The sequence below is a fragment of the Cynocephalus volans genome, chromosome 9 (genome assembly GCF_027409185.1).
Source record: "Cynocephalus volans isolate mCynVol1 chromosome 9, mCynVol1.pri, whole genome shotgun sequence".
NCBI lineage: Eukaryota > Metazoa > Chordata > Mammalia > Dermoptera > Cynocephalidae > Cynocephalus > Cynocephalus volans.
This window is the reverse complement of record NC_084468.1, coordinates 934266-951742: the sequence shown is the minus strand read 5'-3', so window position 1 is coordinate 951742 and position 17477 is coordinate 934266. Positions and strand designations below refer to the sequence as shown.

The 17477-nt window shown below is 53.4% G+C and overlaps 1 protein-coding gene across 4 annotated transcripts in view; it reads left to right on the top strand.

Annotated features, from left to right (window-relative positions):
* CTBP1 (C-terminal binding protein 1) overlaps positions 1 to 17243 on the top strand; it is a 38366-nt gene extending 21123 nt beyond the window's left edge. For 3 of the 4 annotated variants that reach the window (XM_063108781.1, XM_063108783.1, XM_063108784.1), the window contains 7 exons: positions 26 to 170; positions 1998 to 2204; positions 12975 to 13189; positions 14763 to 14893; positions 15731 to 15858; positions 16154 to 16271; positions 16817 to 17243. In XM_063108781.1, coding sequence (XP_062964851.1) covers positions 26 to 170; positions 1998 to 2204; positions 12975 to 13189; positions 14763 to 14893; positions 15731 to 15858; positions 16154 to 16271; positions 16817 to 17003 — 1131 coding nt within the window. In that variant the 3' untranslated portion in view covers positions 17004 to 17243. The remainder of the gene's footprint in view (positions 1 to 25; positions 171 to 1997; positions 2205 to 12974; positions 13190 to 14762; positions 14894 to 15730; positions 15859 to 16153; positions 16272 to 16816) is intronic. The other variant, XM_063108782.1, reaches the window with a different exon arrangement.
* The last annotated feature ends 234 nt before the right edge of the window (positions 17244 to 17477 follow it).

Below are 17477 nucleotides of genomic sequence, written 5' to 3'. Positions count from 1 at the left end.
GCTGCGTGTCTTCTGTGCACTCCAGGTCCTGAACGAGGCTGTGGGGGCCCTGATGTACCACACCATCACGCTGACCAGAGAGGACCTGGAGAAGTTCAAGGCACTTCGAATAATTGTGCGCATCGGCAGTGGCTTTGACAACATCGACATCAAGTCAGCCGGGGACTTAGGTAGGATTTTTCTGGGCTCTTCCCTGCTCTGCAGAGCTTGTGTTGTGTGTCCTTGCTGTGGCCTCTGTCACGTTTTTCTCTGCCTGTTGAGGTTTTGGTTTACAGGAAGGAGCATCCTGCTGAGGTTGCCTGGTCTGTGAAGGTGACTGGGGGCTCCCATCTGGGGCAGGTGCAGGTGGTAGAGCTTTTCTCAGAAGACCTGGCCTTGGGCCACATGTCCTCTGTCTTGCTGAGCCGCCAGGGCCCTGGGGTGAGGGCAGGGGTGTCTGCACAGACAGATGGTCAATGTGTCCCCGTCAGGGCTCACAAGTCTCCATCACCAAGACAGCAGGACAGGCAGTGCGTGTTGCCACCTGGTACATGCACACACAATGCACACATGCACACGTATCTGCACACATACACACGTGTACATGCACACCCCAAAACAACGAAACAGGGCTTGACCATGCTGAGGGATACTCTTCTCTCTCTCTTTCGTTCTCTTCGCTTTTTCCGTGCTAGTAACGGGCATCAGTTGGCAAACAGTGTCTCTGGCGTCTGGCTTTCCTTCTCTTTTCCCCTAGGCAGCAGCTATAGGGTTGCAGAGTCGGACAAGTCTTCAGTTTCTGTCTGTGGAAAGCAGGTGGCATTTGCAGTCACACCTCTGCTTGGTTGTTTGTACTGCTTGTGCCCACGGCTGACTCCACGGGCTGAAACCTCATGCCAGTCTGTCCCTCCCTCTGTGATCTGCAGGCGGTGCTTGGAAGGGCCTATGGTGTCAGGGCAGCCCTGGGGCCCAGCTCTCTGCCATCTTCATTGTCCTTGTGATTCCTCTAGCCAGGGACACTTGGCAGCTGAGCTGTGCAGTCATTCCTTCATGACCTGGCCAGCCGGGGACAGGGAGGTCCCTGGGACCTGGTCCGCCCTCAGGTGGCAGTTTTGTTTCCAAATCTCATGGGCTGCACAGATTGGTTCCTTCCAGTCCCTTGTTTTACATTTTACAGTGAGGAGAGGTGTTTCTGGGGGCAGTGTAGGATCCTGCCCTGGTTTCTCCCGTGCAGCCCCGTCCTGGCCTCCGGGCCCTTCCTCCTTGCGTGGTGGACAGTGAGTAGGAAATGGAGGTGAAACCACCCAGCTGGGATGCGAAGGTCGAGGCGGGAGGCGGCCCCTGGTCAAGATGGGCTGGGGCAGGGCAAGCAGGTGCCTGGGCTCAAGAGAGGTGGCATTGAAAGAGGAAGGGACCGCCTCTGCGCTTGGGTCACTGGCCTGGGCCTGGCCCCTTGGGGGAGACAGGCAGGGGGCTTGGGGAGGAGGAGCACCGCCAACGCGCATCCCACGGGCTGCCCGAGCTTCTGGTTGAGGGGATGGACAGGGCTGTGCAGGTGGGTGGTGGGGGCAGTGCCTGACTCTGTGCTGGCTGTGGCCCCCAGCAGCCCCGGTGCTGCAGCACTCCTCAGGAAGGTCGAGCGGCTGGTGGCCAGGCGGGGAAGAAGCGGTGTTCGTGGCATTGGCTTCTGCTCGGCTCCCAAGGCCGCGTCGGGAAGGGTCAGGGCAGCCTATTGTCGTGTCCCACCTGCAGTCCCCACGTGTATGCTGTGAGGTGCCCCCATATGGAGATGGGGCCCAAAGTTAGAGCATGTGGGGCAGGGCAGTCCCTGTGTAGCACCCCCGGTCGGCGTGACGTGTGTGTGTTTCTGAGCTTCCTGTGGTAGCGGGGGGACGTGTTTTCCAGCTTCTTACTCATGAAACCTCACGCAGGACATGCCCAGCACTGGCGGCTCTGAGTTTACATCCAGAGGTCGGGCTGGGCCACGCAGTGACCCCTGTATATGTCACGTCCCCCAGGCATCGCCGTCTGCAACGTGCCTGCCGCATCCGTGGAGGAGACTGCCGACTCGACCCTGTGCCACATCCTGAACCTCTATCGGAGGACCACCTGGCTGCACCAGGCACTGCGGGAAGGCACGCGTGTCCAGAGCGTTGAGCAGATCCGCGAAGTGGCCTCTGGCGCTGCCAGGATCCGTGGGGAGACCCTGGGTATCATCGGACTAGGTGCGTTAGCCGGCTGCTGCTCAGCACACACCACCCAGCTGGCGTCTGCTGTCTCTGCCCTTCAGCACATGCTCAGGAGAGGACGGGCCCAGAGTGTGGGTCATGGCTGCGAGTCAGGTCGCCAACCTAGACAGGACGGAGGATGAATGGCAGGGGGGACAGGGCCTGGGAATACCAGGCTCTGTGTTTTATACTCACAGGTGCACACAGACACACACGGAGGTTTCACATGGGTGCACACACAGACACACATGGAGGTCACACGCAGACACAGATGTCACCTGGACACACATGGATGGACACAGACATCACATGGACCTGACACATGGATACACACAGACACACGGATGTCACACGGACACCTGGACACACACGGACACATGGACCTCACGTGTACATACACACTGAGGTCAAACATGGATGTCACACAAAGACACAGGTGTCACGTGCACCATACATGTATGTCACACATGGACTCATGTTATATATGGAGGTCACACAAACACACAGATGTCACAGATCTACACACGGAGACATGAATGTCACAGTTGCACATGGATGTCACAGACACATGCTACACATGGGTACACATGCCTGTCACATAGGTGTCACATGTGGACATGCATGATGTCACACATGGACACGTGGAGGTCACACACAGATGTCACATGGATGGCACACATATGGCTACACACACTGAATGCTGTTCTGCACACACCCCTTGCAGCCCCTGAGCTGGCTAAGTGGACACTGCCGTCAGGTGGAGACTGGGTTGCCCAGTGACCTCTTCCCACTGTCACCTGCAGGGGCTTGTCACCAGCAGCCACCCTCTGGCCCCTGAGTCCCACCCCAGGTTGTGGTTTGTCCACACCCTCCCTTGTTGAGTCACTGTTCCACTCATCCATTCTCTCACTCACCCATTCGCCCATTCATTCATTCATCCATTCACTCACTCGTTCACTCTCACTCGCTCACACATTCACTCATTCGCTCATTCACTCACTCATTCACTGACTCGCTCACTCATTCACTCACTCACTCGCTCACATTCACTCATTCGCTCATTCACTCACACATTCACTCACTCATTCACTCACTCGCTCACTCACTCGCTCATTCACTCACTCACTCACTCATTCACTCACTCGCTCACTCGCTCACTCACTCACTCGCTCACTCATTTACTCACTCACTCATTCACTCATATTCACTCATTCACTCACACTCACTCATTCACTCACTCACTCATTCACTCACTCATTCACTCACTCATTCACTTACACATTCACTCACTCATTCACTCACTCATTCACTCACACATTCACTCACTCATTCACTCACACATTCACTCACTCGCTCATTCACTCACTCATTCACTCACTCACATTCACGCACTCACACATTCCCTCACTCACTCATTCACTCGCTCATTCACTTATTCACTCACTCACTCACACATTCTCTCACTCATTCACTCACACATTCGCTCACTCACTCACATTCACTCACATTCACTCACACTCACATTCACTCACTCACACATTCACACATTCACTCACTCATTCACTCACTCACACATTCACTCACACATTCACTCACATTCACTCACTCACTCACTCACTCACTCACACATTCACTCACATTCACTCACACATTCACTCGCTCACTCACTCATTCACTCACTCACTCGCTTGCTCACTCACTCATTCACTCACTCACTCACTCATTCACTCACTCACACTCGCTCATTCACTCGCTCGCTCGCTCACACATTCACTCGCTTGCTCGCTCACTCATTCACTCGCTCGCTCACTCATTCACTCGCTCACTCATTCACTCACTCACTCATTCACTCACTCACTCACTCACTCATTCACTCACTCATTCACTCACTCACTCACTCACTCATTCACTCACTCACTCGCTCACATTCGCTCGCTCACTCACTCTCACTCACTCACTCATTCACTCACTCACTCACTCACTCACTCACTCACTCACTCACTCACTCACACATTCACTCATTCATTCGCTCGCTCGCTTACTCGCTCATTCACTCGCTCATTCACTCACACATTCACTCACTCATTCACTCACTCACTCGCTCACTCACTCGCTCATTCACTCACTCACTCACTCACTCATTCACTCACTCGCTCACTCGCTCACTCATTTACTCACTCATTCACTCACTCATTCACTCACATTCACTCACTCATTCACTCACATTCACTCATTCACTCACTCATTCACTCATTCACTTACACATCCACTCACTCATTCACTCACTCACTCATTCACTCACTCACTCATTCACTCGCACATTCACTCACTCGCTCATTCACTCACTCATTCACTCACTCACATTCACGCACTCACTCACACATTCCCTCACTCACTCACTCACACATTCTCACTCAGTCACTCACACATTCATTCACTCACTCATTCACTCACTCACTCACTCACACATTCGCTCACTCACTCACATTCACTCACATTCACTCACACATTCACTCACACATTCACTCACATTCACTCACACACATTCACACATTCACTCACTCATTCACTCACTCACATTCACTCACACATTCACTCACATTCACTCACTCACTCATTCACTCACTCACACATTCACTCACATTCACTCACACATTCACTCACTCGTTCACTCACTCACTCCTTCACCCAGTCACTCGCTCGCACGCTCGCTCGCTCGCTCACTCACTCATTCGCTCACTCGCTCACTCACTCGCTCGCTCGCTCACTCGCTCGCTCACTCATTCACTCACTCATTCACTCACTCGCTCGTTCATTCACTCACTCACACTCATTCACTCATTCACTCGCTCATTCACTCGCTCGCTCGCTCATTCACTCACTCATTCACTTGCTCGCTCGCTCATTCACTCGCTCGCTCACACATTCACTCGCTCGCTCATTCACTCACTCATTCACTCATTCATTCACTCACTCACTCGCTCACACGCTCGCTCGCTCACTCATTCACTCACTTGCTCACTCATTCACTCACACATTCACTCACTAATTCACTCACTCACTCGCTCGCTCACTCGCTCGCTCACTCATTCACTCACTCATTCACTCACTTGCTCGCTCACTCATTCACTCACTCACACTCATTCACTCATTCACTCGCTCATTCACTCGCTCGCTCGCTCATTCACTCACTCATTCACTCGCTCGCTCGCTCATTCACTCGCTCGCTCACACATTCACTCGCTCGCTCATTCACTCATTCACTCATTCACTCACTCACTCGCTCACACGCTCGCTCGCTCACTCATTCACTCACTTGCTCACTCATTCACTCGCTCATTCACTCACTCATTCACTCACTTGCTCACTCATTCACTCGCTCATTCACTCACATTCACTCACTAATTCACTCACTCACTCACTCACTCGCTCGCTCACTCGCTCATTCACTCACTCACTCACTCACTCACTCATTCACTCACTCGCTCACTCGCTCATTCACTCACTCATTCACTCACATTCACTCATTCACTCACTCATTCACTTACACATTCACTCACTCATTCACTCACTCACTCACTCATTCACTCACACATTCACTCACTCACATTCACTCATTCACTCACATTCACTCATTCACTCACTCATTCACTTTCACTCATTCATTCACTCACATTCACTCATTCACTCACTCATTCACTCACTCGCTCACTCACTCGCTCACTCACTCATTCACTCACTCGCTCACTCGCTCATTCACTCGCTCGCTCACTCATTCGCTCGCTCACTCACTCATTCTCGCTCACTCATTCACTCATTCACTCACTCACTCATTCACTCACTCACTCACTCGCTCACTCGCTCATTCACTCGCTCGCTCACTCATTCACTCGCTCACTCACTCATTCTCGCTCACTCACTCATTCACTCACTCACTCATTCACTCACTCACTCACTCATTCACTCACTCACTCATTCACTCACTCATTCATTCACTCACTCACTCGCTCACACATTCGCTCGCTCACTCACTCATTCGCTCGCTCACTCACTCACTCACTCACTCATTCACTCACTCACTCATTCACTCACTCACTCATTCACTCACTCACTCATTCACTCACTCACTCATTCACTCACTCATTCACTCATTCACTCACTCACTCACTCACTCATTCACTCACTCATTCACTTTCTGTGTCCATGTGTAACAGTGAGTAGCCCCACACAGGCCTGGGCCCCACCCTGCACTCAGAGAAGCAGTGCGTGTAAGTGCATGTGTGTGTCTGTGTGCATGCGTATGTGTCTGTAATCTGGGGAACAGAGATGTGTTGTGAGGGAAAGCAGGGCTGGCGGAGGGCTGGGGGAGGATGGACCCTGTGAGGGCCTTGGGAACAGCATTTGGGCAGAGGTAGCAGGTGCAGAGGGTGGGGTGGAAGGAATTTTGGAGGTTCGGGCAGCAGGACCAGGGGTGAGTGGGTGGAGGGGCCCACTTCTGAAGACCACTCGACACCTTCTGGGGTGACTGCGGTTGTCTCTTGCTGGTGCCGGTCTCCTGAGCACTGCCTGCTTGTCCAGCATGAGTGGCCCCTGTGGGTGGTACAGGAGCTCCCTGTGTCCAGGGTCTCACCTGGGTTGGCACCCCCTCCCCCATCACCCTGCTTCCTGAATGTTCTCCAGGCAGCTTGCCCCCCGACCAATCCACTGCTGCCACCTCCACCCTGCACCAGCCCTGCTCACCTCCCGCCTCTATTTGGGCATCTGGGGGGATATTTGGAGTCATCTTGATGATGAGGACACACTTGCTTTAGGGCAAGGGGTTGGTCTGAGAGTGCCCCTCCACCCACTGTTCAACAGGTCTGAGGGCTGGGGGTGCCCCTCCTTTCCCCTCCCCGCCCCTCCCCTTCCACTTCAGGGTCCCAGCCACTGACCCCTGGCACATGTGGTTTGTTGAAGGACCGGCCTGCCTGCCTCACTTGGGTTTGCCATGGGGGTCTGGCCAGGGCCGTGGTGGGAAAGGTGGGTCCAGATGGTCAGAGGTGGTCAGCTGGCCCAACCCTCCTGCCACAGGGCTCTCAGGGTGCCTGGCAGTGTTTCCATCCCCCATGTTGGTGGTGAACACCCACCAAGTCTGACTGCCGGGGGCTGCAGGAGGGTGTGGCCTCACCAGGGCTCTCATGCCTGGCCCTGGGGTGCATCCTCTCTGCTTCGTCTTGACTACTTGGAGGCCCCTCTGGAGCTAGCTCAGAGTTCCCTCCCAAGGGCTCGGGGTCCCCAGATGAAGCACCTCTGGCCTTCCTGGGAGCTGAGGAGAGTGGGTTCTGCCTCCAGGGGTACAGGGACGGCCCCTCTGACTCCACAGCTTCTGGCTTGCAGGCAGGGGCCCAACTCCCACCCCCCTTGCTGCCCACCTGCGACCCCTGGCCTCTGATTGCAGAGCCCTTCTGAGGCCGACTGCAGGCTCTCACCTCTCTGTGTCCTGTCTGTGTTGTGGCCTTCCTCTGTGGGACAGCCTCATGCTCTGTGAGGCTGGTCATGCCCCCGAGGGCCATGCTCTGCCCTGTCTCCTGCTCCTCCCCTCTGCACACCTCGAATTTAGGTCTCTTTAAGCGTGGAATACATGAGATTCATTTCACAAGTGTGGTTACATGCTGGTTGTGATAAACATAAGTCGTGAGCAGTTTTTGTGACTTATTGTTCCTCTGTGCAGATGGCTGCCTCCCACCATGTCGTGCCTCCAGTGCCCACAGCTTACGTCTTTTTCCTGTTTTTTCAAAACCTCCCTTCTTTCTGCAAATGCACTCTCTGCAGTGCACACTGGAAAATATTTTATGGTCAACACCCAAGTAAGCACCACTGGGCTGGTAGGACACGCACGTTTGTGTTACCGAGACAGTTCCCTGGAGTGCTTTTCTGTCCCAAACCCTGCCCCTGCCCATGATAGTTAGTGATGTGGTTCTGGCACTGTTGGTCAGTCTTGTCAGCTGTGCTGAAATGGAATCCCAGCACATGTCACCTTTTGTGTCTGTCTGCTTTCAGTCAGTATGACGCTTTGGTTTTCATCCACGTTTGTGTGATTCAGTAGTTACTTGTTACTGATGAACAGAATTCCGTTGTGTGGACGTACCGTAATTCATTTACCCAGCATCTTGTCGATGGACTTCTTGTTTTAAATTTTTGGCTAAAGCAAATAAAGCTGCTGTTAACATATTTGTGTGAGTCTCTTTGTGTACATGACACTCATCTCTCTTAGATTTTGTCATTCCACTCCTGGGTCCCGGAGCAGGGCTTTGTTTCCTCCAAGGAAACCTGAAGCCGTTCTGCAGACAGCTGTGGGCTTTGCACGCCTGTCAGCCACGTAGGAGGGTCCCGCTAGCTCATGTCCTACCAGCACTTGGTACTGTCAGTCTTCGTAGTCGAACCCATTCTGGTGGGAATCTGCAGTTTTGCAGTTTTGTGATAACTAAGGAAGAGAAGCACCTTTTCGTGCACTCCTGGCCACTCGGAGTCCCTCTGCTGTGAGGGAAAGTGCCCTTCCGGGGCTTCTCCTGTGGTTCCTTTGGCTATCTTTTTAGCGTTGATTCTGTAAATTCCTTACGTGTGTGCATCAAGTTCTCGTCAGACCCGCGTGCACTGTGGACATTTTCTCCCAGCCTGTGGCTTTCCTCTGGGCTCTCCTGGTTAAGCTCCCTGTGATGAGAACAAGCTGTCAGCTTTCACTTCTTTCTTCTAGGTTAATGCCCTTTTTGTCCTGAAGAGTCTCTGTCTACCCCAAGGTTATGAAGATAGTTTATTTTCTTCTAGAAGCTTTTTAGTCTCAGCTGTCACGTGTAGGTTCCGGGCCAGCCTGGAACTACACTTTGTGTCTCGTGAGAGGTTGGTGTCAGGGGCAAGTCGCTCCAGTGCCATGTGTTGAGGGGCCTGCCTTCCCCAGCCAAGAGCCCTGGCAGCTGGTCAGAAGTCAGTGGGCCACAGAGGAGAGTCTGTCCGGACACTTCTGCTGTGCTGGTCTCCTTGTCTCTGCCTTCACCAGCTCCACACTGTCTCAGCTGTAGTAAGTCTTGAAGCCTGGTAGGTTGCGTTTAGGTCCCACACGTTTTCATTCCCATTTTAGAATCAGCACGTCAGTTTACGTTTTGTTGAGTCCATGTATCAGTTTGGGGAACGCTGACCTCTTAACAATTTTGAGTATTCCAGCACGTGAATATGACATGTCTTTCTGTTTGTTTTATATTTTAGCTTTTCTTTTTTTTCTTTTTTTTTTTTTTTGGCTTTTCCGTGACTGGTACTCAGCCAGTGAGCGCACCGGCCGTTCCTATATAGGATCCGAACCCACGGCGGGAGCGTCGCTGCGCTCCCAGTGCCGCACTCTCCCGAGTGCGCCACGGGGTCAGCCCTATTTTAGCTTTTCTTAACACTGTTTTGTAATTATTGGTGTAGAAGTTTTCCACATAGTCTTTTAAATTTATTGTTGGGTATTTTGTATTGTAAATGCTATTGTAAATGATATATTTTGGTTTTGTTTTCCATTGGTTGGTTATTAGTGTTTAGAAAGACCCTTGGTTTTTGTATACTTATCTCATATCCCACAGCTTTACTAAATTCTGGTTGTTGATTCTCTCAGATTTTCTGCATACATTGTTGTGTCACCTACAAATAAACACAGCTTTACTTTTCCCTTTTTGATCTCTATGCCTTTTATTTCTTTGATTTCCTTTTTTTTTTTTTCTGCCTTTTGTATTAGCTGTGATTGTCAGCACCACGTTGAATAGAAGCAGAGAGTGTAGGCATTATTGTTTTGTTCCTGACCTGAAAGAAAAGGTTTTACTATTTCACCATTAAGTACGGTGCTTGCTGTCAGTCTCTCTGTGGTGTCACTGGTCTGACGTTAATGTAGCCATCCCAGCTTCCTTTTGAATCGTGTTTGTGTTGTATGTCTTTTCCATTCTTTACTTTCAACTTGTCTCTGTCCTTATATTTAAAGTGAGTTTTTGGTAACAGCATGTAGTTCGGTCTTATTTCTTTATCCAGTCTGACAATCTTTGCCTTTTAATTAGAGTGTTTAGTTCCTTCATTTAAAGTAATTACTGGTATGTTTGGGTTTAAGTCTGTCATCTTGTTGTTTGTTTTCTATTTGTTCCATCTATTCTTTTTTCCTTTGTTTCTCCTTTCCAGTCTTCTTTTACATTAACCAAGTTTTTCAAGAATTATTCCATTTTATATTCTCTATTGCTGTTTAACCTACACTTCTTACTGATATTTTTTAGTTTTTACTTTAGAGATTACAACATGCATCCTTAAATTATTACAGTGTTCATGAGTTACTGTTACATATTCATGAATAATGGAGAAGCTTTCCACAGAATGATTCCTTTTGCTCCCTCTTGTTTTTTTCCTAGTAGTTCCATATTTTCTATTTCTTCACATGCTATAAATTATATGATAAACTATTAGCCAATTGTCTTTCAAGGTAGCTTTTCAGTGATTTTTTTTTTTTCCCTGTATTTACCCATGTTTGCTCTTTCTGGTTCTCTATTCCTTCTCCAGATCCTGGCTACCATCTGGTATCATTTCCTGTAGCCTGAAGAATCGCTTTTAGAAATGTGGCTTGCGGGCCGGCCCGTGGCTCACTCGGGAGAGTGCGGTGCTGATAGAAATGTGGCTTGCTAGTGGCAATTGCTCAGGTTTTGTCATGTGAAAACGTGTTTCACCCTCATCTTTGAAGGCTGTTCTCTTGGTGTGGAATTCTCAGCTGCCTTCCAACACTTTCCATGAGTCTTTCCATTGTCTGCTGACTTCTGTTGCTTCCCAGAAGCAATCAGCCATCACTCCCATCATTTTTACTCTGAACATGTATAATTGTTTTCTCTGGCTGTTTTCTTTGTATTTACGCCTTGGAGTTTTCTGAGCCTCTTGGGATCTGTGGGTTAATGTCTTTCATCAGTTTTGAAAAATTCTTATCTACTAATTTTTCACATTTTTTCTTTCTCATTTTCTTTGTTTCCTCTGCTTCTGGGACTCCATATACACATATTTTAGACCATTTGTTATTATCTCATAAGTCTCTGACATTTTATTCATTTTTGTTCTTTAAAAATTTTTTTTCTTTTTAAAATTTTCACCTTCTCTGCTTTAGCTTGGGTAATTTCTACTGGTTTTGAGCTCCTATCTTCAAGTTTGCTGAACCTTTTTTTACTGTTAGCCTTATCCAGCGAATGCTTCGTTTCAGATATGATTTTTTAGTTCTAGAATTCTATTTGGTTCTTTTACAGGGTTGTCATTTCTCTGCTGGAATTCTCTATCTTTTCACCTATTAGATCCATATTTGCCCATAATTTATGTAACACTTATAATGGTTATTTGAATGTTCCTGTCAGTTAATTATACCATCTGGGCCGTCCATGGGTCTGCTTCTGTTTTTTTGGTTTTTGTTTTAATCAGAAGTCATATTTTTCTACTTCATGTGTCATAATAATTTTTTGTTGCATAACAGACACTGTGTAGAAGACAGTGGTAGAGACTAGAGTAAATGATATTCATGCCCACAGTAGTCACTCTGTCCTCTGTTGGGTGGTGAGAGTGAGCTGGTGGTGCTGGGTGTTGCTGGCCTATAGCTGTGGGTGGTTTCTTCTCACAGGTAGATTCAGACATCTGCCAAAGGCCGGTGATTCAACAAGACCTCTTTCCACTCTGTACACTGTGACAGATCTCTGTCTCTCTCTGTCTATACCACCCCCCTTCCTGCCCAGCCCCAGCTCTTTGTGAACATGAAGTAGAAATTCCCTGGGGGAATTGATAGGCAGGGGGGTTGTGCTGGGGACTTCTCTGTAATTCAGGCCATGACCTGTCTTCAGCATTATGTAGAGACCAGCCTGCCCCCACTTCCTCCTGCAGAGCCTTCACCACTGTGGCTGGTTTGCTCAGGCACCTGGCCTTGTCCCAGGGGTGGAGGTAGCTGCCACTCTCCTTCTGGAGTGGGCTCATCCGTTGCTAGAATTTGGTTAGTGGAGACTAAGTGCTCAGCTTTCTTGGTTATTCTACCCTCTAAACCTAGTCCCCAGAGAGTGGCTGGGAGGTCCCTTCAGCATCAGGCTGCATCCTGCCCTCCCTGCTCCTTCTGTCCTGCACTGACCGCCTGGCGGGCTGGTCTCTCCATGCCCAGGCTGCTGCTGCCCAGGTGGGGGCCAGTGCGTCCACCTGTGATGAGGCTTCTCTGCCATCTGTGCTAATGAGATGTGAATCGCACAGGCACAACCCTTGGTCCTGAGGGTCTCCCTCCTGCACCGTTTGCTGTTTCAATAAGTGATGGCCAGAGCTGAGATGCCAGAGACACTTGAGGGGTGGACCCAAAAATAGACCAGGGATAGGGCCCAGGCAAGCAAGCACCATAGCCTTGGTGCACAGGGTGGTTCATGTTGCACCCTGTGGACAGGCTGCGGGTGGTGGAGTGGCTGGTGGTGGCATGAGCTATTGATGCCAAGGGGCTCCCACTTCCCCTTCCCGCTCCCCATGGTATGGCCCATGCTTGGCAGAAGGAGCCAGAGCAGAGTGTGTGTGTGTGCACGCAGCAGACCGCAGCTGCAGGGGTCTGGTGTTGCCCTTGCACACAGGCATACTTAGGCACAGAGGAGGCCACTCGGGCCCTGGCTTTGGGGCAGCTTGGGCAGAGGGGCTGACCCCCCACCATGGGGATGCATGTCTCACACATATCTTACACACGTCTCACACGTATCTCACACATGTCTCACACATGTCTCCACCTGCCAGGTCGCGTGGGGCAGGCAGTGGCACTGCGGGCCAAGGCCTTCGGCTTCAGCGTCCTCTTCTATGACCCGTACCTGTCGGACGGCATCGAGCGAGCACTGGGGCTACAGCGTGTGAGCACCCTGCAGGACCTGCTCTTTCATAGTGACTGCGTGACCCTGCACTGTGGCCTCAACGAGCACAACCACCACCTCATCAACGACTTCACCGTCAAGCAGGTGGGCGCAGCTGCTGCTCTGCTGCTGTCCTGTCTGGGGCCCTGTCCTACCCTGGCCAGCAGGAGGTGCAGAGAGGCAGGTGACCGGCAGCTCCTGCTGGCAGTCTCCCTGCAGGTGCCGCTGCCCAGGCGGCCCTGGCAGGACAGCAGGTCCCTCCCAGAACCCTGCTGAGGGCAAGGTCCCCACCTCCCTGAGCAGCACTGTGGGGTCCCCGTCCCTGCTTTGGGAAACTGTCTGTACAGACTTTTCTTTCATTTCCTAAGTTCTACTCAGGACTCCTGAAATTCTCTTCTGGTGTCAGCCTGTGGCAGTGGCAGAGCCGCTTAACTTAAAAACTCCGATTTTCGTAAAGTCCTACTATCCTCTCAGATGGGACGGACACAGTGGCCTGGTGCACCCTCCTATGCCACTCTCAGTGACATATCACCAGCACAAGGTCTTAAGTGCACAGCTGGAAAAGTAAGCCTCTGCCCAAGGATGGCACTCGAAGCTGAGATCTCAGCCCTGGCATTGCCCTGCAAGCTGCTCGTGTTAGGGCAGGAGCTGGAGCTGGGCATTGCCTCCCATGGTCATGTGTGTGCACTTCCGTATGTGTGTTTGTATGTGGGTACGTGCGTGTGAACTGTCCCATGTTTACACATGTGTGTGCACAACATGTGACAGGGCCCCCATCCTCTCTGTTTGCCCCAGACTGCTGCAGTGTGCAGAGAGTGCGGCCGCACACCTGCCACTGCACCTTTTTTCTCTGAGTCGTGGGTCTGGGGTCTCTTAGTAGGCAGGATGTGGTATGTGGACATGGGTCAGAACCCTGCCATCACCGAGAACTGGGTGTGAGGCCACACGGGCAGGAAGTGACCAAGGAAAAGCCATTGTGACCCAGACAGATGGTGCTGAGCACTGCGGCTAGGTGTGCTTGCTTGGGGTGAAATGGAGGTCACAGGAAACCCCTCACCATGAAGTGGGGGAACCAACCCCAAGGCCCTTTTGAAAAAATAAGGAAATAAGAAATGAAACTACTGGAACAGGGAGAGTTCTGCTGCACCTCATGCTCACAACGGGGCCCTCTGGCTGGGGTCACCTTGTGAAAGGCCACACCTCAGGGAAGACACCTGGGGGCTCTGTGTCGTGCGGCATTGGGGGTGCGTGGCGAGGGCCTGCTGGAGGGAGGCTGGGCTGGAGAGAGCCAGGAGAGGGGCACCTGGGAACCTGGATGTGGGGGTCAGGAGTGCTCCAATGCCCTGGATCCTTTCCAGGCACGATGTACAAAATGGGCCAAGCCAGGCGACCCCGTGGCCAGCCACGCCTGGGAAGAAGCCGAGTGCATGCGGTGCGTCTGCTGCAGCAGCAGCCCTCTAGGAGCGGTCGGGGCCAGGCAGGCCTGAGACCTGGGCAGCCTGTGAGAACCATGGTGCAGCCCACCGGGGCCTTTAGTCTTGGATTCCAGGGAGGGCCTTGGGCTGGGAAGGAGGCCCTGAGTCCTCCCCGGCAGGTGTGAGGTGGGCTGCTCGCAGACACACTGCTGCAGTGGGTAAGGCGGTGCCCGTGTTAACCACTCTTCATGTTGTGTTCCCAGATGAGGCAAGGGGCTTTCCTAGTGAACACGGCCCGGGGCGGCCTGGTGGACGAGAAGGCGCTAGCCCAGGCCTTGAAGGAGGGGCGGATCCGCGGCGCAGCCCTGGACGTGCACGAGTCAGAGCCCTTCAGGTGCCTCTGGTGGTGCCCACTGCCCATCCTCGCTCAGCCTTAGGTGGTCTCTGCAATCAGCTGTGCCCACTGGCCCTGCCCACCATCCTCCTAGCAGTGACCTGGAGACAGAATCTCTCCCAAGCCAGGCCCTTGCTGCTGGCATTGGGGGAGGGTTTCACAGCCCACTGTGTGAGCAAGGACAAGCCTCCAGGTGCCAGGCCCACCCTGGCTACAGCGCTGGGAGGGACAGGCTCAGGACTGTTCCCCAACCCCTCTGTGGTCCGGGGCTTTCAGCCACCCACGCGTGGTCTCCACAGTCCCATCAGGCAGCCAGGTCACAGGTATGGCTGTCCTGGCCTCATGTCCTGCCTGTGACCCGCTCTGGACTAACCTTCCTCCTGGGGGCCAGCTGGTCTCAGGGAGGCCAGGGCAGCTCAGACCTTCACCACATGCAGTAGCCTGGTGCCTGAGGCGGCTGATCCCCTTGTGGGCAACCGGCCAGTCCTGGGCTGGATGTTCAGCTCCAGAGGAGACAGCCAGGTGGGGTGGGCTTGTCTGAGAGCCCACAATCCGCAGTGCCCACAGTCCTTTCTGCCAGGGGGAGCCATGCCAGCATTCCCCCAGCCCCGGCTCCTCCTCTGAGGGGCTTGGAGATCCCCCTGCAGGATCTGTCCCTCCCCACCCCTCACCCCTGCTGCTGTCAGGGTCCCTTAGCGGGTCTGATCATCCCAGGCTCTGGCCTTGCAGTTAGCCCGGCTGACGGGTCTTAGTGCCCAGTTGCAGGGCAGGCACTCGGATCCCAGGGCCTGGCCACAGCACTTGGACCCCTCTGACCCTGTGCTGCACTGTCCGTAGCTTTAGCCAGGGCCCCCTGAAGGACGCGCCCAACCTCATCTGCACCCCCCATGCTGCATGGTACAGCGAGCAGGCTTCCATCGAGATGCGCGAGGAGGCGGCCCGGGAGATCCGCAGAGCCATCACAGGTGGGCACTCTGCTGTTCCTGCATCCAGCCAAGTCCACTCCATGCCACGGGGAACAAGGGGCCTCTGGGGGCAAAGGCCAGGTGTGAGCGCATGAGCCTCTAGAAACTCCTGGGCTCAGCACAGGGGCCCTGGGGCGGGCATCCCCACCAAGGGTTACTGTGCCCAGACGGCAGGACCCCGCTGTCCCCAGGGGCCCGTGGGGGCAGTGGGTCCTCGCGAGCGGCCACCCCAGCTCCCCTGGGAGCTGTGCTGCTTTCACCTGGGTGCCATCATTCCTCGCTTTGCTCCTCCCAGGCCGGATCCCGGACAGTCTGAAAAACTGCGTCAATAAGGACCACCTGACAGCCGCCACTCACTGGGCCAGCATGGACCCAGCCGTTGTGCACCCTGAGCTCAACGGGGCCGCCTACAGGTGAGTGGCAGGGGAGTGGGACACAGGTAGCCTCCTGTCAACCAGGGCTTCAGCCTGGAGCCCGGGCCCAGCCCCTGGCATCGTATGCTCTGGTAGAGGCACCTCAGTCCTGCAGAAGGCACAGCGGCCCATGGTAGGACTCTGAGGCCTGGCATGTGTCCGCTCAGGCAGGCCCCAGTGGACACAGAGGATCATGACAGGCATGTCGTGGTCCATACATGAAAGGCTGTAAGAACCCGGGCTTTTTGGAAGGAGACCCAGCTGGGGCGGCCTTCAGGGCCTGGTGGATGCAGGATCAAGGGGCAGAGGCCTCACTGTGCGCAGAGGGCAGCGAGGGATCCTGGGAAGAGGAGGCTTCAGGGCACGGCAGGGACCTCGTGATTAAGTCACCTAGAGATGGCAGGGCAGGGAGGCCATGCCCCAGTGCTGCCCATGCCCCACCAAGGAAGAGATCCTGTGGGGGCATGTCTGCCAAGAGGGGGTCCTCTCTGGGAACAGCCCCCTCCCCACAGGTGGGACCTCACGCGCTGACCGTCCTCTTCCAGCAGGTACCCCCCGGGCGTGGTGGGCGTGGCCCCCACAGGCATCCCAGCCGCTGTTGAAGGCATCGTCCCCAGCGCCATGTCCCTGTCCCACGGCCTGCCCCCCGTGGCCCACCCACCCCACGCCCCTTCTCCCGGCCAAACTGTCAAGCCTGAGGCGGACAGAGACCACTCGAGTGACCAGTTGTAGCCCGGGAGGAGCTTTCCAGCCTCAGCACCCGGCACTTGGCGCCGCACAGCCCAGCCCCCCTGCGCGGAGGTGGCACTGCGTAGCGGCCGCAGCCCCGGAGACCGGCGGGCGTGCGGGCGGCGAGGGCCGTGGCCCCCTCGTGTGGATTGTGCTCGTCCAGCCCCGTGGGCTGGGTCCCTGCCCCGTGTCCTTTGCGTTCCTCGTTCAGCAAAAGAAGTTAGTAGTTAATTCTATCATGAATGTTCTTGTCTGTGTACAGTTTTTAGAACATTACAGGGGATTTGTTTGCTTAGCTGTCAACAAGGAAGACCTGCGGGAGCAGTCAGCGAGTCAATTCGAGATTATTTTTCTTTTATATGTGGGAACGTGCCCGGAGTGAGGCAGTTGGCAAACTTCTCAGGACAATGAATCCTTCCCGTTTTTCTTTCTATGCCACACAGTGCATTGTTTTTCTACCTGCTTGTCTTATTTTTA